A 22,856-nucleotide genomic window follows, 5' to 3' on the forward strand; every position below is an offset into this window, starting at 1 on the left:
TCCCCTGCATCGGCAGGCGGAGTCTCAACCACTGCGCCACCAGGGAAGCCCGACAATAACTTTTAAATACATCTGTGTTTCATTATTTTTTTGGAACTGAAACTTGAGTATATTCAAAAGAATTCTAAGTTGTTAGTATACAGTGTATTTATTAAAAGAGAAATGTCTTGGTTAGAAATCACTAAATTTAGTCTAAGGGTTGTTTTTGTTTTTAATAATTGCCTCTGAATTTCTTTTCTGTGTTTGATGATTTAAACTCTTTTAATATACTAACTTGAAATATAGGAACAAATAATCATTGGAGGTCCCTGTGCTCAAAAGATCATACAGTGCATAGTTAGTAGAAGAAGAAAATCTCTAAGAACAGCATTGTAATACTCTTGTGTAGCATTTTGTACTTATTCCACTACATACAGTGATTTATTTGAACCTCACAACCAACCTTTGGAATAAACAAGTCAGGTATTATTATCTCTTTTATAGATATGGAAATGGAGGATTAGGGAAGATGATACTGTGGACCGAGAAAGATGAAATCACTTGTTTTAGTTGTTCCAGAGGTCTAGTTTAGTGTTGGTGTTGGAGCCATTAATAGCCTGTTGGTAGCTATTAGCAAGTTCTTGATAATAGGTTTGATTGTATTCTTCATTATGATTTATAACTTAAAAAAATATTTCCAGTTTCCTAGATGAATTTGTTAATACTTAGCACTTTTTAAGTTTCAACTGGTTAATTAGTCATTTGTTTGTTTTAAAAATAATTTTTTGGTAACTATCATGTGAGAATTGTTGTGTCATAGGCCTTGGAGTCCCATTATGAGTAAGATATGGTCTTTGCTTTCCCTAATTATGTCCTTCTCCTGCCTAAAATACTTTGCTTCTCATAGCTTTTGTGGTAAAGATTAAGATCTTTAAAACTTTCAGTGATGTCCTCCATGGTCTAGCCCCTTCTTGGCTGTCTAGATTCATCTGAGTATCTTTCTCTCTATCCCCTCCCACCTCCTTGCCTTTTTCATTGTTTCTTTTTCAACCAAGTCTTTCACCATATTGTCTCAGTAATCAATAGCCTAAATAATTTTTACTTACTCCTCAGATATTGGTCCAATTGATATTTTCTCTGACTAGATCACATCTTCCTAATATATTCTTCTTTTTTAAAAAAATTTATTTTATTTATTTTTATTTTTGGCTGTGTTGTGTCTTCGTTGCTGTGTGCAGGCTCTCTGTAGTTGCGGCGAGCGGGGCCTACTCTTGGTTGCGGTGCATGGGCTTCTTATTGTGGGTGGCTTCTCTTGTTGCAGAGCCCGGGCTCTAGGCCCGCAGGCTTCAATATTTGTGGCACGTGGGCCCAGTAGTTGTGGCTCGTAGGCTCTAGAGGGCAGGCTCAGTAGTTGTGGCGCACGGGCTTAGTTGCTCTGCGGCATGTGGGAACTTCCTGGACCAGGGCTCGAACCCATGTCCCCTGCATTGGCGGACGGATTCTTAACCACTACGCCACCAGGAAAGTCCCCCTAATATTTTCTTTAATGGCATATTTTTCACTGTAGTTTTCATAGAAGTGATTTTTACACTGTTTTTTGTGATTATTTAATAGCTTTTTCCATTCTTTTTACATTAAGTTCAGTAAGGATGATCTCTTTTTCTATGGAGGACATTTATCTTCAAAACCTTGAAACTATGGAAAGCACAAGTAAATACTTACTGACATGCAGTTGGTAATTTTTTCAGCCATTTTTGTGCTTTTTGGTTGTCTGATTGATTAGATTTTAGATTGTATGCTCTTTTGACAACCAAGTTAGTCTTCTTTTTACTTAAGTAATATATGTAAAATGTGCTCTTGGCCAAAGCAAAAACCAATGACTTTAATTAATTACTGAAATTGAACTAAAATTTTAGTGATTTCCCTAATCAGAATTCTTAAGGTAATATTTGAATGTTTTTAATTACATATATAAGATATATTGCATGAACACACTTCCTCTCTCTCTCTTTTCCTGAGTAAACATTTTTACTTAAGTAGACGAACTGTCTATATTGAATAACTTGTCTGGGAGATGATGAGATTAATGAAGAGATAACATTTTCCTCCTTTTGTATTTAGTTTGTTTGCTACCACCTGTAGTTCATTGTAAGATTTTGAACTTTATGTATTATAATAATCAAGGCATTCATTATATTTTTATTTTGGTGATAGACAAATTTTACTTCTCATTTTTCTGTCAATTTGTTATCTAATACTTAAGTTCAAATATTGACTTCAGAAATTTGAAAAATGATAAAATATTTTCAAGTCTCAACACAGCAGGATATAATTTGTATTTTACAGCTATTTACAAATGCTAAAATTATCATAATTAAGTAAATATAACAGTTAATACTTGTAGGGATGTTAAGAAAGCAATACACTGATACACTGCCTATGAATGTAAATCTTGATTCAGACAGCAAAATGTGAAGCATGCATTAAAGAGACCAATGTGGAAGAATATGGACTGATGTACAAAGATCTTGATCACTAGGACATGTTGCTTAGTCATAAAAAGCAGGCTGTAGGACTTCCCTGGTGGCGCAGTGGTTGAGAGTCTGCCTGCCAATGCAGGGGACACGGGTTCGTGCCCCGGTCCGGGAAGATCCCACATGCTGCGGAGCGGCTGGGCCCCTGAGCCATGGCCGCTGAGCCTGCGCGTCCGGAGCCTGTGCTCCACAACGGGAGAGGCCACAGTAGTGGGAGGCCCACGTACTGCTAAAAAAAAAAAAAACTATTGATATATTGTGTAAGTTGAAGAGTCGTTGTGTGCAGAACTAAATACACATTTCTTAGTTTTTTAAACTGCTTTCATTTCTCAGTTGAGTTAGTGAGTTTTGTACTCATTTTTTTTGGAAAAAGTGATCTAATCTTATTTTACTGTACAGGATATGAGTAATAACAAAAATACATTTTTGGAACCAATTTGTACATTCAGACCTTGCATTTGGGGACTCTGTATAAATCTTCAGATCCAGCTGTTGCTGAGGATAGTCTTTCAGTTGCTGTGAGGTGTGTTGATTTTAAAAGAATGGATGGTTGTTCCTGAAGTGTATGTATAGCAAAAATTTTACAGTACTGCTGTGAGTGTGAATGGATTGTTTAAGTTAATTCCTTTGCATCGAGTAATAAGAATGACTTCCATGTTTTTTATTTAAAATTTCAAAAGGAGAATTTTTTTTATAGCAGTGCCAGATTGGTCCAAAACTTTTGTCAGCTCCCTATTGTAACTTCTCAGCAAATGGAACAGACAGAATCTTTTAAAGTGTTTGTTAATTAGGGCATATTCATTTTCAGTCTTTGTTACTACACAATGAAGACCTACTTGTTTCTGTTTCCTTAAATTTATCCTGGAGTTTGTCCAAGTTGAGTTTTAATGAGTTGTTTATCCTGCTAGTTACATTAGGATTTATTTTTCCCTAGAGAGTAAAGTTTGAATTGATAGTTTTTTAAACCTATTCTGTAATATGAACATATGTTCAGACTAGGACTTCTGGATATGTGAAATAGGCATTTGTTAAATAAATTATTTTATTTTCACCAACTTAACTTAAAATGTAGGTTTAGTGATATTTCAAAAACATGAGGTAAGTCCAGAAGTTGTTAGATAATTTTAGTATGAATTTTATTGAGCTGTTTTATTTTAAGCCGAGTTTAAATAAATTTGTAGTGATATAAATCACAAGGAAAATTATACTTTTATTGTTTATTTTCATTGACTTTTTAATGATCCCCCCAAATAGCTTAAAGTTGTAAAAGCTATTGATTAAAAATTTCTGAGGCAAATACAGTATGATGGTATGGTTTGATGAAATGGATACATGGGTGTTTATTATTTTCTGTATTAGTTAACCTGTTGGAAATATCTCAGAATTGACAAAAACAAAAGAGGAAAAAACCCCTCTTCATTGATATTGTTATACTAGCAGGTACATTCTATAATCTACCATCTATTGCCAAATCATTTATAAATGGTTTATTTTAGTGCAAATGCTACTGGAATATTAAACAGAAGTATAATAAAATGTACTTTTATTTTCAGTCAGTTATAGCTGGAAAATAAAACAAACCACAAAACCATACCATACATGTATGCTATAATTTACTTGTTTATTGTTGAATTCTGGCTTTTGTAAAGTGAGTTATTTCCTTTCATGTTAAATTAAATTGAACCTGAAGGAGAGAACTGTCCCCTACTCTTGGGCAGTATTAAAATGTAGAATAAATTAATCTTTTTGAATTTGCATATGTTTAAGTTTTTATTCAAGTCTGTGTTATCCAGTTGGGAATCATTTTATGTGACATTTGATGGCTTGAAAGAGTACCATATACAGTAGCTGAAGTTTTTATGAAATAAGTAAAGACCCACTTGTGAAAAGAATCCTGACTGTAATTTTGCCTTATAAATAATTATTGCTGTAGTTACAAGAACATGGCTCTTGCTACACCATAGGACTTCCTAAACACCACGGAATATCTGGCTAAAGATAGAGTGGCTAGATTAATTATACATTTTTATATTGTAGGTTTCCAAATGTCTGTTCTGTTTACTTAGTATCACTACTGGTAAACTGTTGTGCTTTTGTTTTTGTTTTGGTCAAGAATTTTGAACAGAAATTTGAGAACATAGTAGAAAGAGAACCACCACTCAATTTTTAAACCTGTAATAAAAGACAAGAAAGTGACATAAAGAATGGCCACAATGTTAGAAAAGCAAAAGGAACCAGTAATAATAATGAAATATAAATTTATGAATTAGATTCTATTGTTTTTTCTCCTGCCTCACCTGATCTCTGTTATCTTACCTGCTTGGTTTAAGGAATCTTCTATTCAGTGCATTTAAAAAATTTATTTAAAAAGATTTAAAAAAAGATTTTTGGCCCCACTGTATAGCATGTAGGATCTTAGTTCCCTGACCAGGGATCTAACCCACGCCCCCTGCTTGGAAGCGTGGAGTCTTAACCACTGGACCGCCAGGGAAGTCCCTTCAGTGCATATTTATTTCCTTGTCTATTTATTACAATCCTTTGATTTTGTGGCAAAATGTGACCAGGCTTGTGGATTGAACGGTAAATCTAGGAAGAGCCACATATTGCTATTAAATATTTGAGAGCTGTATGGACAGGGTGGTAGATGTGTTAATGTGTAACTGTATATTTAAATTATGAGGCATGCTAACTAAGAGAGACAGGTGATCCCAGGGTTTTGTTTTTATTTTGTTATTTTCGAGTAAGAAAGGGCAGTTGTTAGTTGCTTGGACCAGTGTTTCTAGGAACAGAGTTCTGAATACTTCAGGGAGGTTATAAATTTTAATTGAGGTAAAATCCACATAGCATAAATTTACTATTATAATTATTTTAAACTGTACGATTCATTGGTTTTTAGTATATTCACATTGTTGTGCAGTCATCATCACCATCTAACTCCAGAGCATTTTCAAAACTCCAAAAAGAAAACCCTGACTCTATCCGTGATTCTGGATGGAGAATGCCGCATACAATATGTGGCATTTTCTGTCTAGCTTCTTTTACTTAGTGTGTTTTCAAGGTTTCTCCGTGTTGTGGCATGTATCAGTACTTCATTACTTTATATGGCCAAATAATAACTACTTTATAGTGATATACCACATTCTGTTTATCCATTTATCAGTTGCAAGTTTGGGTTGTTTCTACTTTTTGGCTAATAAGAATAATGCTTCTATGAACATGCATATATGAGCTCCAATATGAACAACATTTTCAGTTCTCTTGGGTATATACCTAACAATATAATTGCTATATTTACCTTTTTGATGAACTGCCAAATTGTTACACACAGTGGTTGTACTGTTGTATACGTCTACCTCCAATGTATGAAGGTTCCAATTACTCCCCATCCTTGCCAAGACTCATTATTTTCTGCTTTTTTTTTTTCTTTCTTCTCCTATTATGTCTGTCTTAGTGGGTGTGAAGTGGTATCTCTTTGTGGTATTGCTTTTCATTTCCCTAATGATGTTGAGCATTTTTTTAAGTGCTTATTGGCCATTTGTGTAACTTCTTTGGCGAAATGACTGTTTATGTGCATTTTTTAATTGGGCTGTATATCTTTTTGCTGTTGAGTTGTGGGAATTCTTTGCATATTCCAGACCCTTCGTAGATATATGATTTGCAGATGTTTTTTGTCATTTTGTGTGTTGTGTTTTCACTTTCTGGGTAGTTTCCTTTGATACACAAAAGTTTAAAATTTTGATGAGGTCCCATTTATTTGTTTTTCCTTTTGTTGCTTTTGTTTTTGGTATCATATTTAAGAAATTGTTCTTTAATCCAAGATTGTGAAGATTACACTTATGTTTCTTCTAAGATTTTATGGTTTTAGCTTTTTGATAAATTTTGAGTTAATTTTGGTATATGGTGTGAGGTAGGGGTCTAAGTTCATTCTTTCGTATTTCAATATGCAGTTGTTCTAAAACCATTTGTTAAAAAGACTGTTCATTCCCCACTTATTGGCCTTGACCATTTGTCAGAAGTCCATTGATCATAGATGTATGGGTTTATTTCTAGACTCTCAGCTCTAGTGCACTGATTTATATTTATATGTGTATTTGATTGCTGTACCTTTGTAGTAAGTTTTGAAATTGGGAAGCATGAGTCTTCCAACTTTGTTTTTCTTTTTCAGGATTGTTTTGACTATTCAAGATTCCTTGTAAATCCATATGAATTTAATTAGTTTAGGATTAGTTTAATCATTTATTCAAAATAGATGGGATCTTGATAGGGATTGTATTGAACCTATAGCTGAATTTGGAGAGTACTGTCATCTTAACAGTATAAACTTTTCTGATCAATAAACATGGGATGTCTTTCCATTTATTTAATCCCTTCTTTAATTTCCTTCAACAACGCTTTGTAGTTTTCAATGTAAAAGTCTTACACTTCTTTGGTGAAATACTTATTCCTAAGTATTTTATTCTTTTTGTTGCTATTATAAATGGAATTGTTTTCTTAATTTCCTTGTCAGATTGTTCATTTTAAGTGTATATGGGTATAAAACTGATTTCCATGTAGTTACCTTGTATCTTGGAACTTAGTTGAACTTGTTTTTAGCTCCATTCATTGGTGTGTGTGTGTGAGTGAGTGTGTGTGTAGTTTTCAAGGTGTGAGATCATGTCATCTGTGAGTAGTGATAGTTTTACTTCTTTTTTTACAATCTGAATGCCTTAAAAATGTTTTTTGCCTGGTTTCGTGGCTGGAACCTTTACTGCAATGTTGAATAGAATGGCAAGAGAAAAATATTTAACTTCTTCCTGATCTTGGAGAGAAAGCTTTCAGCCTTTCACCACTAAGTATGATGTTAGTTGTGTGTTTTTCGTAAATGTCCTATATCATATTGAGGAAGTTCACTTTAGTGTGTTGAGTGTTTTAATATTATGAAAGAGTATTGGATTTTGTCAAGTACTTTTTCTGTGTCAGTTGATACGGACATGTTTTCTCCCCTCTTCTTTCTATAAATATGATGTATTGCATTGGGTTCTTGAGCCATTCTTTTATTTCTGGGATAAATTTCAGTTGTCATGGTGTATAATGCTTTTAATCTTCTTCCAAATTTCATTTACTGGTATTTTACTGAGGATTTTGCATTTATGTTCACAAGGGATATCGATGTGTAGTTTTCTTGTGTTGTTTTTGTCTGGCTTTGGTACCTGGGTAATACTGATGTTATAGAAGAAATTGGGAAGGATTCCCTTCTGTTCTTCTTTTTTGCAAAAAGTTGAAGAGTATTGGTATTTTTTTCTTCTTTAAATGTTGGTAGAATTCACAAGTGAAGCCTTTTGATCCTGGACTTTCCTTTCTTGGGAGATTTCTACTTTATTTTTGAAGAATAGTTAAGTCGGAATTATAATAATTATTATTTTTAAAATAAATAAATAAATTTATTTATTTATTTATATTTGGCTGCATTGGGTCTTTGTTGCTGTGCGTGGCCTTTCTCTAGCTGTGGCGAGCTGGGGCTACACTTTGTTGCGGTGCACCGGCTTCTCGTCGCGGTGGCTTTTCTTGCTGCAGAGCACGGGCTCTAGGTGCACGGGCTTCAGTAGTTGTGGCACATGGGCTTCAGTAGTTGTGGTTCGTGGGCTGTAGAGCGCAGGCTCAGTAGTTGTGACGCATGGGCTTAGTTGCTGCACGGAATGTGGGATCTTCCCGGACCAGGGCTCGAACCTGTGTCTCCTGCATTGGCAGGTGGATTCTTAACCACTGTGCCACCAGGGAAGCCCCGGAATTACAATTATTAATCGACAGTTCTTTCTTTCAGAACTTTGAATATTTCATCCCACTGCCATGTGGCCTCCATGGTTTCTTCTAAGGAATGTCTTCAAAGCTCAACCAGGCAGTTTTCAATTCTGCCACCTTTTCTTGTTGTGCATACCCTGAAAGTCAGCCAGAAGTGAGAGCTTAAGGCCTTTCTCTTGTCTTTTCTCTGCAAGTGCACAGTGCTTAGCATGTGTGTGGCCTTCCGTATTCCCAGGAAGGTGTCTGAGCTTTTCAGTGTTTTTATTTCTGAAAGCATAATTTCCCAGCCTTTCTAAGATTTTGGTTAGTCTCTTTTTTTCCCCCTTGTCTTGTCTATCTATTATTCCAGGCAGCAAGGACTATTGCAGTACATTTGCCTGTAAATGCTTTCTACAAATGCTCCTGGGTAGTTGTTTTAGTATTGGGAGAGTTCTGAATTAAGATAGAGAAAGCAGGCTCTTTGAGTTGGTCCTCTAGGTGCCACCAGACAGGTCAGAACGAACAACCACAATTTCTTTTTTTTAATTCATAAATTTATTATTTGTTAATAAATCTGGCAGTCATGGCTGTTAATTTTTCAACCATGCATATGAGACCAAGAAGTACCAGAGCTCTTCCACTGACTTGACATTGAGATCCTACAAATATTTATACCTTTTAGGAATACAGAGACGTCAAGTAACAGTTTATCAAGAAGTACAGGTCGTACTGGGGATAAGGGCTATTTGCTACCACTGCTGAGCCTGGGGGCCAGGGGATGTAACATGGGTAAATAAAAATACCACAAAGTTCACTGTTCCTACTGAGATTGAGCTGTTTAAAAATTTTTTAAGAATTTTACTTTATTTTTATTACGTGTTCCCGTGTTTGTTGCAGGCTTTGTTGGTTTCTAGAGTTCTGAAAAAGTTGATTTTTGACAGTTTTTGCCAGCTTTTGTGTTGCTTTTATGGAGGGACAGACTTTTGGTATACCTTACTCTACTGTCTTCGTTGATACAATTCCTCTTTTGGAGGTTTTAAGTGAAGTTTATTTCTTTTTGTTTTAATTTAAAAATGTTTTTAATTGAAGTATAGTTGATTTACAGTGGTTCAGCATAGTGATTCAGTTGTATAATATGTGTGTGTGTGTATATATATTCTCTTTCAAATTTTTTTCCATTATAGGTTATTACAAGATGTTGAATATAGTTCCCTGTGCTATACAATAGGTCCTTGTTGTTTATTTTATATATAGTAGTGTGTATCTGTTAATCCTAAATTCCTAATTTATCCCCCCCTTTCCCCTTTGGGAACCATAAGTTTGTTTTCTATCTCTGAGTCTATTTCTGTCTTGTAAATAAGTTCATTTGTATCATTTTTTTAGATTCCATATGTAAATGATATCATATGATATTTGTCTTTCTTTGTCTGACTTAAAAGTGAAGTTTATGTCTATGAGAAGGTAAGAAATCATTTGATAATTCAGTGTCGGAGCAGGGAGCGGAGGTAGTTTGGTACATTGATAATGCTCATATCTTACCTTCACATTTTAAAAATGTTTTATGAAATTAGTTCATTTTGACATAGTTTGTGATTTCTATAGTCCATTCTTGAAGTATTGCAGTTTCTTAAATTCTTTTTTTTTGAATTTTTTCAAGCTTTTAATTAATTAATTTTTGCTGTGTTGGGTCTTCGTTTCTGTGCGAGGGCTTTCTCTAGTGTGGCAAGTGGGGGCCACTCTTCATCGCGGTGCGCGGGCCTCTCACTATCGCGGCCTCTCTTGTTGTGGAGCCCAGGCTCCAGACGCGCAGGCTCGGTAGTTGGGGCTCACGAGCCTAGTTGCTCCGTGGCATGTGGGATCCTCCCAGACCAGGGCTTGAACCCTGTCCCCTGCATTAGCAGGCAGATTCTCAACCACTGTGCCACAGTGGTTGGCCACAGTGGAGGGAAGCCCCCTCTTAAATTCTTTTGAAAAAATAATGATATATATTTCTCAAAGGACCAAGCAAAACCATAGAGACATTTATATAGGGAAAAGAGGGAAAAGATCACATAAAGTCATCCTCTGTTATCATCTTCCAGCAATGAATATTATCAATAATTCTATCCAGAATTTTTTATCTCAACATACAAACACATGCAGGCATACTTTTATGTGTGGGTAACCCACCACTTCCTGCCATTACATGGAACCATATCATAATGCAACTACATACATTTTTACCATATTTCAGCATATCCTTTCATATCAGTAGGTTCGTCTAACTTCATTCTTTTAAATATCTGAATAGTTTTGCATCAAGTCAATGTGTCAGTTTATTCAATGATGAGATTTTCTCAGGTTTAGGCTATTTTAAATAATGCTGCAAACACTGTCTTTGTGTAAGTATTCTTGCAGGCTCGTGTGAAAATTCTTTTCAGATAGATTCCTAGAAGATGAGTTAGAGTGAGAGGTCTTGCTAATCTGAGAGGTTAAAAGAGTCATACATTGTTTTAGTTTGAATTTCCCTTTTTACTGGTGAGGCTTAAGAGTCTTTTCATGTTTATGGGTCATTTCTAAATATAACACCTGCATTTTTTCCTCAACCATTTCAGTGTATCTCACAGGAACCTGTACATAACATTGTTATAGCACTCATTATGTTAAATTATAATTACTGGTTTACTTGTCTCACAACTAGATTCTGAATTCTTTGAGTGTAAAGATAGTGCCTGTATCTTCAGTTCCTAGCAAAGAGCCTTGTATCTGTTAAGCTTTAAATATTAAATGTAATTGATTTTCACTATAGACATCTGTGGTAGATTGGGCAGGGATAATTATACTTGCCTTTTAAAGAGGGAAGTGAAGCTCAGAGAAGTTATATATATCTTTTTCCTAAAAACATGAAACAAATAAGTGATTTAGCCAGAATTGGAATTGATATTTTAAAAATTTCATGTCCTACTTCTAGTACCTTAAATGAAAAACTTTGAAGATGAGGTTAAAGAGATTTAAAAATAAAAGTAAATTCAAGGAAAGTGAACCCTATGGAGTCAGACTTCGATGCAGTCTCAGATGAATGGCTGTGTAAAGCCTATTCAGGTATTTCTTATGGATAAAAACCATGGAAAACCAACTTAATTAGTGAATTAGGTTATTATCAAACTGCTGCAACCACACTGCCTTCCTTGCCATTGCTTGGACTTGCCAGGTTCAGTCCTACCTCAGGACCTTTTCACAGACTGTTCATCTGCCTGAATCACTCTCCAGAGATACCCACACAACTGTCACTTACCTCCTTCAAGTCTGCTCATGTCTTACTTGGAATTAAACCTATCCTTTTAATATGATCTACCCACCATATATGAAATTGCTCCCTCTTCAGTAGTTCCTATTCCATGCTCTGTTTTTCCATTCTCTTTTTCTGTTTCCAAGAGCATTTCTCTTCTAACTTCCTTATATCATTTGTTTACTTATATTGATCAACTTTTTAATTTGTTTCCTGTCCCCATTAGAATATAAACTATGAGGACATTGGGATTTTAATTTTCTGTTTTGTTCATTGATGTTGTAAAATGGCTAAGATACTTCCTAGGTAGCTAGTCCATGACTGCTACAGAATAGGCAATTAATAAGTATATGCTGATTTTATAGATTTTCTAGAGAACAGCTTTAAAATGAAGCTTGAAGACCAACTAGGCCTAATCTGAGACCTAAACAGTCAAAGTCACAGCAACATTATAGCTCATTTTTTTATAGACCTAGGAACTGCAAAGTAAAAATCCAGTCTTCACTTTGAAGGATATTAGGTTTATTAGCAAGGTGGTTCTCAGCTGCAGTAGCAATGGCTAGAAAAGGAGCCCATTGACTTGAAAGATGACTGAAATTAAAAGTATACCTGGAAAATACAAAGGTAACCAGTTGACATGAGACTCTGTCAGTATCTCAACTGTACAGGGCTTTTGCTTGAAATTGCTTTATATTCTTCATATGGTTAAATAGTGCACATACGCTAATTGTTTTTACTAGTCTCTAGTGGACAGGTGGGAGGATAGTATAAAACAAGGGAAGTTCTGAAGAAGGACTGGTTCCTCCATGTTACATTTATTGGAATGAGTGCCCATAGAATTTTTTTCTTTATCTGCTCTTTTCTCCAGGAACACTGATTATGTATATTGTCCTTTTCTGTCATCCATATCAGTGTCCTTTTCTAAAATCATTTTATACTTTTTCAAAAGTTTTATCTTATGTGACTTTCTGAATTTTATCTACTATGTTCTTAATTGTATTTTATATTTTTAATTTCTAAATATTTGAGGATTTTGCAGATACCTTTCTTTTATTAGTTTATAGTTTAATTCCATTGTGATCAGCACATATACTCTGATTTCAGTCCTTTTAATTTTATTGAGACTTGTTTTTGTAGATGTAAATTGGTGCAGCCACTGTGGAAAACAGTGTGGAGATTTCTCAAAAGGCTAAAACTAGAACTACCGTATGACCCAGCAGTTCCACTCCTGGGTATATATCCAAAAAAATAAAAACACTAATATGAAAAGATATGTGCACCCCAGTGTTCATAAGCAGCATTATTTACAGTCACCAAGATATGGAAACAATATAAGTGTCCATCTACAGAGGAATGGATAAAGAAAATGTGGTGCGTACACACACACACACACACACACACACACACACACACACACACACACTGGAATACTACTCAGCTGTAAAAAAGAATGAAATTTTGCCATTTGCAGCAACATGGATCAACTTGGAGGACGTTATGCTAAGTGAAGTAAGTCAGACAAAGACAAATACTGTATGATATCATTTATATGTGGAATCTAAAAAATACAACAAACTAGTGAATATAACAGAAAAGAAGCAGACTCACAGATATAGAGAACAAAGTAGTGGTCACCAGTGGGGAGAGGGGGAGGTACAAACTATTGGATGTAAAATAGGTTCAAGGATGTATTGTACAGCATGGGGAATATAGCCAATATTTTGTAATAACTGTAATTGGAATTTAACCTTTCAAAAGTGTATAAAAAACAAATTTAAAAAAGGGAATAAGGCAGATCTGCTAGTAAATCCTATTTTAAGTGTTAATTAGTATTATTTTCACTGTTATTTTTGATGATTGACTTGATTTAAAAAGTATAATGCTTGAGCTGAATATATGTGTATGAATGTGTGTGGACATTATTCTAGTTTTTATTTTTTATTATTGTTAGAGGTTCTGAAATAGTGAAACATATTTAAAGTTAGTAGAATTATGTATCTCTTTGATTTAATTCTAATTAAATAATTTCTGTGTATACCTTTTCTTCCCTTGCATCCTAATTTACTTTATATGGTGTTGTTTATAAATGTTATTGAATATATTGTTTGTTATGCTTTGTATTTTCTTATGCAGGACCAAAAGATCTCAGATTGCTATAACTGAAGGTATATTTGAACTTCCAAATCTCACAGTTCAAGCTACAAGAGCACAGACACTTCTGCTGCAAGCAGTTTATCAAAGTTGGTCTCATATTGGAAATGTCAGCTCTTCAGCAGTGAATGAAGCTTTGATGAATGAAGTTTTCCAAACTATAGGTAAGAACACACTCTTCTTGACAAGCTTATGGAAAACTCTTATTAGAGGTGACTAATATTTTATCATTCAAATTCATGTGTATAGCATGATCAACTTAAATTGTAGTGTATTTCTATGAAAGCAGATTGTTACAGCTCCTGTGTAAAATCCAAGATATGAGTTAAGCCATTCAGTTTTGTTCTCTGCCACCAACTTGTGGATATATTTTGTAGTTGCAAGAGATTATTTTTCACCAGCTCCTTGTACAATTCATCCTTTGGCCTTACTTGGATAACTTTGGAGGGGATCAGTCTATATGTTTGAAATGATAACCAAGTCAAGTATAAATACAATATGTTTGATTATGCTGGTAGAGTGGAATAAAATTCTTAATTATAGTACTTAAGCAATTCATAAGCAAGTTAATTTTTTTAATGTGGAAAATATTAGTCTTACACCCTGAATGAATGAGTTAACTATGGGAAATTAAAAATCTGCTTTGATGCCAGTATATTAGCTTCATCTTATCACTCACTTTGTAGATAAACAAGAAAAATTGCAGAAGGCTTGCTTCTTTTAGTTGTTTCAGCTCAAAATAATGTTACTTTTGCAGTGACACAAAAAGGATATATTTTTATTAAGTGCAATCATGCTTAAAATGATAACATTTTTATCTTATACTTCATTTTTTTATTAAAATAAAACTGGTTTTGTTGTTATATGATGCTTTCTAAGGTTTTAAGTTTAGACCTTACTATGGGGAATATCTTATAAATTCTTAAAAAATGCGTTTTAATTAGAGCCTTTTCATTTGGTATAGCCATTGCCTAATGTAAAATTGTACAGTTGTTTTGGAACAGGTTTTTAGGATTCTATAAGGAAAGGATGGGGCAAATGTTTCATTTGTTTAGAAGTTCTTAAATGGGGCTCATGAAAGGGCTTCGAATTCTGTGAATACCCTGAAATAGTATGCAGATCTTATGTGTGTATAAACATATACTCCTAAGGTCACACATATTTATGTTCTCTTTTTTAATTGATTCTTTTATTAAATGTAGTGAGTCTATTCCTTAGAGAGTCTTTTGACACATCTATTTTTTCTTTATTTTATGTAACTATATTAACGTTACAATTAGCTTTTGTTTGGTTGGTATTTGATGTAATTCCTTTTTCATTCTTTACTTAAAACCTATGTGTTTTTATCTTTAGGTATATGTTCTGGAAATAACGTATAACTAGATATTATAGATCAAGTTTTCTAATTTGCCTTTTAGCTAGTAAATTCAATCCATTTATACTTGTGACTATAGTTTTTTTTGGTCTTTGTTTCTATCTTGTTACTGTTTTGTTTCCTTTTATACTGATTTAGCTACACTACTTTTTAAAAAATTGCTATTATTTCTTAATATCCTCTTTACACTTGTTTGGAATTTGTATACTCCTATTGAATTATTATTATTTTTTTAATTTTTAAATTTTAATATATTTTTTTTATACAGCAGGTTCTTATTAGTCATCCATTTTATACACATAAGTGTATACATGTCAATCCCAATTGCCCAATTCATCACACCCCCACCCCCACCCCCCCGCAGCTTTCCACCCTTGGTGTCCATACGTGTGTTGTCTACATCTGTGTCTCAACTTGTGCCCTGCAAACTGGTTCATCTGTACCACTTTTCTAGTTTCCACATATATGTGTTAATATATGATATTTGTTTTTCTCTTTCTGACTTTCTTCACTCTGTATGACAGTCTCTAGATCCATCCACGTCTCAACAAATGACCCAATTTCGTTCCTTTATATGGCTGAGTAATATTCCATTGTATACATGTACCACATCTTCTTTATCCATTCGTCTGTCGATGGGCATTTAGGTTGCTTGCATGACCTGACTATTGTACATAGTGCTGCAATGAACATTGGGGTGTCTTTTTGAATTATGGTTTTCTCTGGGTATATGCCCAGTATGGCATTACTGGATCATATGGTAATTCTATTTTTAGTTTTTTAAGGAACCTCCATACTGTTCGCCATAGTGGCTGTATCAATTTACATTCTCACCAACAGTGCAAAAGGGTTCCCTTTTCTCCACACCCTCTCCAGCATTTGTTGTTTGTAGATTTTCTGATGATGCCCATTCTAACTGGTGTGAGGTGATACCTCATTGTAGTTTTGATTTGCATTTCTCTAATAATTAGTGATGTTGAGCAGCTTTGCATGTGCTTCTTGGCCATCTGTATATCTTCTTTGGAGAAATGTCTATTTAGATCTCGTGCCCATTTTTGGATTGGGTTGCTTGTTTTTTTTAATATTGAGCTGCATGAGCTGTTTATATATTTTGGAGATTAATTATTTGTCCGTTGATTCGTTTGCAAATATTTTCTCCCATTCTGAGGGTTGTCTTTTCATCTTGTTTATGGTTTCCTTTGCTGTGCAAAAGCTTTGAAGTCTCATTAGGTCCCATTTGTTTATTTTTGTTTTTATTTCCATTACACTAGGAGGTGGGTCAAAAAAGATCTTGCTGTGATTTATGTCAAAGAGTGTTCTTCCTATTTTTTCTTCCAAGAGTTTTATAGTGTCCAGTCTTACATTTAGCTCTCTAATCCATTTTGAGTGTATTTTTGTGTAAGGAAGTGTTCCAATTTCATTCTTTTACATGTAGCTGTCCAGTTTTCCCAGCACCACTTATTGAAGAGACTGTCTTTTCTTCATTGTATATCCTTGCCTCCTTTGTTGTATATTAGTTGACCATAGATGTGTGGGTTTACATCTAGGCTTTCTATCCTGTTCCATTGATCTATGTTTCTGTTTTTGTGCCAGTACCATATTGTCTTGATTACTGTAGCTTTATAGTATAGTCTGAAGTCAGGGAGTGTGATTCCTCCAGCCGCGTTTTTTGCCCTCAAGACTGCTTTGGCTATTTGGGGTCTTCTGTGTCTCCATACAAATTTTAAGATTTTTTGTTCTAGTTCTGTAAAAAATGCGATTCGTAATTTGATAGGGATTGCATTGAGTCTGTAGATTGCTTTAGGTAGTATAGTCTTGTTCACAGTATTGATTCTTCCAATCCAAGAACATGGTATATCTCTCCATCTGTTGGTATCATCTTTAATTTCTTTCATCAGTGTCTTATAGTTTTCTGCATACAGGTCTTTTGTCTCCCTAGGTAGGTTTATTCCTAGGTATTTTAATTATTATTGTTGCCATGGTAAATGGGAGTGTTTCCTTAATTTCTCTTTCAGATTTTTCATCATTAGTGTATAGAAATGAAAGAGATTTCTGTGCATTAATTTTGTATCCTGCAACTTTACAAAATTCATTGATTAGCTCTCATAGTTTTCTTCTAGCATTATTAGGATTCTCTATGTATAGTATCAAGTCATCTGTAAACAGTGACAGTTTTACTTCTTCTTTTCCAATTTGTATTTGTTTTATTTCTTTTTCTTCTCTGATTGCCATGGCTAGGACTTCCAAAACTATGTTGAATAATAGTGGCGAGAGTGGACATCCTTGTCTTGTTCCTGATCTTAGAGCAAATGCTTTCAGTTTTTCACCATTGAGAATGATGTTTGCTGTGGGTTTGTCATATATGGCCTTTATTATGTTGGGGTAGGATACCTGTATGCCCACTTTCTGGACAGTTTTTATCATAACTCGGTGTTGAATATTGTCAGAAGCTTTTTCTGCATCTCTTGAGATGATCATATGGTTTTTATTCTTCAATTTGTTAATATGGTGTATCACATTGATTGATTTGTGTATTTTGAAGGATCCTTGCATCCCTGGGATAAATCCCACTTGATCATGGTGTATGATCGTTTTAATGTGTTGTTGGATTCTGTTTGCTAGTATTTTGTTGAGGATTTTTGCATCTATATTACATCAGTGATATTGGTCTTTAATTTTCTTTTTTTGTAGTATCTTTGTCTGGTTTTGGTATCAGGGTGATGGTGGCCTCATAGAATGAGTTTGGGAATGTTCCTTCCTCCTCAGTTTTTTGGAAGAGTTTCAGAAGGATGGGTGTTAGCTCTTCTCTAAATGTTTGATAGAATTCACCTGTGAAGCCATCTGGTCCTGGACTTTTGCTTGTTGGGAGATTTTCAATCACAGTTTCAATTTCATTCCTTGTGATTGGTCTGTTTGTATTTTCTATTTCTTCCTGGTTCAGTCTTGGAAGACTATACCTTTCTAAGAATTTGTCCATTTCTTCCGGGTTGTCCATTTTATTGGCATAGAGTTGCTTGTAGTAGTCCCTTAGAATGCTTTGTATTTCTGTGGTGTCTGTTGTAACTTCTCCTTTTTTATTTCTCATTTTATTGATTTGAGTCCTCTCCCTCTTTTTCTTGATGAGTCTGGCTAATGGTTTATCAATTTTGTTAATCTTCTCAAAGAACTTGGTTTTAGTTTTATTCATGTTTGCTATTGTTTTCTTTGTATTTCATTTATTTCTGCTCTGATCTTTATGATTTCTTTCCTTCTGCTAACTTTGGGTGTTGTTTGTTCTTCTTTTTCTAGTTCCTTTAGAGGTAAGTTTAGATTGTTTGTTTGAGATTTTTCTTGTTTCTTGAGGTAGGGTTGTATAGCTGTAAACTTCCCTCTTAGCAAAGCTTTTGCTGCATCCCATAGGTTTTGGGTCATCATGTTTACATTGTCATTTGTCCCTAGGTAATTTTTGATTTCCTCTTTGATTTCTTCAGTGAACTATTGGTTACTTAGTAACGTATTGTTTAGCCTGCGTGTGTTTGTGCTTTTTACGTTTTTTCCCCTGTAATTTATTTCTAATCTCATAGCGTTGTGGTCAGAAAAGATGCTTGATATGATTTCAATTTTCTTAAATTTACTGTGGCCTGATTTGTGAGCCAAGATGTGATCTATCCTGGAGAATGTTCCATGCGCAGTTGAGAAGAAAGTGTAATCTGCTGTTTTTAGATGGAATGTCCTATAAATATCAGTTAAAGCTATGTGGTCTGTTGTGTCACTTTAAGCTTCTGTTTCCTTATTTATTTTCATTTTGGATGATCTGTCCATTGGTGTAAGAGAGGTGTTAAAGTCCCCCACTATTACTGAGTTACTGTCCATTTCCTCTTTTATAGCTGTTAGCAGTTGCTTTATGTATTGAAGTGCTCCTATGTTGGGTGCATATATATTTATAATTGCTGTATGTTCCTCTTGGATCAATCCCTTGATCATTATGTAGTGTCCTTCCTTGTCTCTGGTAACATTCTTTATTTAATTTATTTATTTATTTATTTTTTTGTGGTACTCAGGGCTCTCACTGCTGTGGCCTCTCCCGTTGTGGAGCACAGGCTCCGGATGCGCAGGCTCAGCAGCCATGGCCCACGGGCCCAGCCGCTCTGCGGCATGTGGGATCGTCCCGGACCGGGGCATGAACCCACGTCCCCTGCGTGGCAGGCGGATTCCCAACCACTGCGCCACCAGGGAAGCCCACATTCTTTATTTTAAAGTCTATTTTATCTGATATGAGTATTGGTCTTCCAGCTTTTTTTTTTTTTTTTTTTTGTGGTATGTGGGCCTCTCACTGTTATGGCCTCTCCCATTGTGGAGCACTGGCTCTGGACGCGCAGCATCAGTGGCCATGGCTCACGGGATCCAGCCACTCCATGTGGGAACTTCCTGGACCGAGGCACGAACCCATGTCCCCTGCATCGGGAGGTGGACTCTCAACCACTGTGCCACCAGGGCAACCCGTTCCAGCTTTCTTTTGATTACCATTTGCATGGAATATCTTTTTTCATCTCCTCACTTTCAGTGTGTATATGTCCCTAGTTCGGAAGTGGGTCTCTTGTAGACAGCATATATATGGCTCTTATATTTGTATCCATTCAGCAAGCCTGTGTCTTTTGTTTGTAGCATTTAATCCATTCACGTTTAAGGTAATTATCGATATGTATATTCCTATGACCATTTTCTTAATTGTTTTGGCGTTTTTTTTTAATAGGTCCTTTTCTTCTCTGTGTTTCCCAGTTAGAGAAGTTCCTTTAGCATTTGTTGTAGAGCTGGTTTGGTGGTGCTGAATTCTTTTAGCTTTTGCTTGTCTGTAAAGCTTTTGATTTCTCCATCTAATCTGAATGAGATCCTTGCCAGGTAGAGTAATCTTGGTTGTAGGTTCTTCCCTTCATCACTTTAAGTATATCATGGCACTCCCTTCTAGCTTGTAGAGTTTCTGCTGAGAAATCAGTTGTTAACCTTATGGGAGTTCCCTTCTATGTTGTCATTTTTCCCTTGCTGCTTTTAATAATTTTTCTTTGTCTTTAATTTTTGCCAATTTGATTACAGTGTGTCTCAGTGTGTTTCTCCTTGGGTTTATCCTGTATGGGACTCTCTGCTCTTCCTGGACTTGGATGGCTATTTCCTTTCCCACGTTATGGAATTTTTCGACTATAATGTCTTCAAATATTTTGTCCAGTCCTTTTTTCTCTCTTCTCCTTCTGGACCCCTATAATGCAAATGTTGTTGCGTTTAATGTTGTCCCAGAGTTGTCTTAGGCTATCTTCATTTCTTTTTATTCTTGTTTCTTTATTCTATTCCGTAGCAGTGAATTCCACCATTCTCTCTTCCAGGTCACGTATCCGTTCTTCTGCCTCAGTTATTCTTTTTTTTTTTTTTTTTTTTTTTCTTTTTTTATTTTTTAACATTTCTGTTTTTTTTTTTTTGCGGTATGCGGGCCTCTCACTGCTGTGGCCTCTCTCGTTGCGGGGCACAGGCTCTGGATGCGCAGGCTCAGTGGCCGTCGCCCATGGGCCCAGCCACTCCGCGGCATGTGGGATCCTCCCGGACCGGGGCACGAACCAGTGTCCCCTGCATTGGCAGGTGGACTCTCAACCACTGCGCCACCAGGGAAGCCCAGTTATTCTGCATTTTATTCCTTCTAGTATAGTTTTCATTTCAGTTATTTTATTGTTCATCTCTGTTTGTTTGTTCTTTAATTCTTCTAGGTCTTTGTTAAACATTTCTTGCATCTTCTTGATCTTTGCCTCCATTGTTTTTCCAAGGTCCTGGATCATCTTTCTGTATCATTATTCTGAATTCTTTTTCTGGAAGTTTGCCTATCTCCCCTTCATTTTGTTATTTTTCTGGGGTTTTATCTTGTTCCTTCACCTGGTACATAGCCGTCTGCCTGTTCATCTTGTCTGTCTTTCTGTGAATGTGGTTTTTGTTCCACAGGCTGCAGGATTGTAGTTCTTCTTGTTTCTGCTGTCTACCATCTAGTGGATGAGGCTATCCCTATTGAATTATTAACTTAAGAAATAACTGATGCTGCTTTGGACAACAATTTGTTAGTTCTTGAAAAAGTTAAATGTAGAAGTATTATATAACCCAGCAGTTTTACTCCTATAAATACACCCAAGAATTGAAAACATATATCTATATAACATCTTGTACATGAATTCGTAACATTATTTTTTCCTTTTTGCATGCAAAAGTATTTATTTTTATTTAAAAAATTATTTTAATTTTCGGTCATGCCGTGTGGCTTGTGGGATCTTAGTTCCCCAACCAGGGATCAAACCCACGCCCCCTGCTTTGTAAGCACTGGACCACCAAGGAAGTCCCAAAAGTATATTTTTTTAATAATAATTTTATATATTTAATGTATGCAACAATTAAAGAATGTTTTGATATACATGGTGAAATGATTACCAGGGTTAAGCTAATTAGCATATGTATCTCCTCACATAGTTACATTGTTTTCCTGTGGTGAGAGCACCTGAAATTTACTCTTAACAAATTTCCAGTATACAGTACAGTATTAAGTAAAATTACCATGCTGTACATTAGATTTCTAGAACTTATCCTACGTAACTGCAACTTTGTACCCTTTGACCAACATATCTCATTTCTCCCACTTCCTGGCCCTCGTAAAGAGTATTCTGGCCTCTGCTTCTATGAATTTGACTTTTTAGAGTCCACATATAAAGGATTTCACATAGCATTATTCTCAATAGCCAAAAGGTGGATATAACACAAATGTCTTTTAACCGATGAATGGATAGACAAAATGTGTTATATCTTTACAATGGAATATTATTCAGTCATAAAAAGGAATGAGGTACTGATACATGCTGTGGATGAACCTTGAAAATATTATGCTAAGTAGAAGAAGCCAGATGCAAAAAGTCTCATATTTTGATTCTAGTTTTATGAAATGCTTAGAATACGCAAGTTCACAGATACAGAAAGTAGATTAGTGTTTTCCAGAGTCTGGGGAAAAGGAGGAATGGGGAATGATTGCATGAGTTTCTTTCAGATTGATGAAAATGTTCTCGAATTAGTTATTAGTGACATTTTCACACTTGTGAATATGCTAAATTCTACTTAATTGTACACTTCAAAAGGGTGAATTTTATGTTATATGAATTTTATCTCATTCAAAAAATGTTTTAAATTGATGAATATTTAATTGGACTAAATTATGTGTTGTGGTCTGAATGTGTCCCGCCAAAATTCATACGTTGAAATTCTAATGCCCAATGTGATGGTGTTAGGAACTGGGGGGGCCTTTGGGAGTTGATTAGATCACGAGGGTGGAGTCCTCACACATGAGATTAATGTCCTTATTAAAAGAGGCCACAGAACTCCCTTGATCCTTCTGCCATCTGAGGACACAATGAGAATTTACTAGTCTGCAGCAGGAGGAGGTTCTCACCAGAACCTGACCATGCTGGCACCCTAATTTTGGACTTTCAGCCTCCAGAATTGAGAGAAATAAATTTCTCTTGTTTATATGCTACTCAGTCTGTGGCATTTAGCTATAGCAGCCCTAATAGGCTAAAGCATTATGTTATTGCCATTGTTATGGCCATTATTTTATGTGGAGTTACTGTTCAAAAGCTTTTCTTTCAGATCCTCACCCATAATGCCTATAGTGAAGCCTTCATTGGCAATAGCATTTATCACTGTTGGAAATTGTCTAATTCATGTTTTTCTTTGTCACATTTCTGTTTTCTGTGATATTCTCTCCAGAGTTTTTGTTTCTTTGTTCTTTGTCTTTTTTTTT

At 35.2% G+C, this 22,856-nt stretch overlaps 1 protein-coding gene across 3 annotated transcripts in view; it reads left to right on the forward strand.

Annotated features, from left to right (window-relative positions):
* VPS13B (vacuolar protein sorting 13 homolog B) overlaps positions 1–22,856 on the forward strand; it is an 804,491-nt gene that overhangs the window by 125,292 nt on the left and 656,343 nt on the right. For all 3 annotated transcript variants that reach the window (XM_007457167.1, XM_007457166.1, XM_007457168.1), the window contains exon 17: positions 13,672–13,853. In XM_007457167.1, the coding sequence (XP_007457229.1) occupies positions 13,672–13,853 (182 nt within the window). The remainder of the gene's footprint in view (positions 1–13,671; positions 13,854–22,856) is intronic.

This window comes from Lipotes vexillifer, unplaced genomic scaffold (assembly GCF_000442215.2).
Source record: "Lipotes vexillifer unplaced genomic scaffold, Lipotes_vexillifer_v1.1 scaffold376, whole genome shotgun sequence".
Lineage (NCBI taxonomy): Eukaryota > Metazoa > Chordata > Mammalia > Artiodactyla > Lipotidae > Lipotes > Lipotes vexillifer.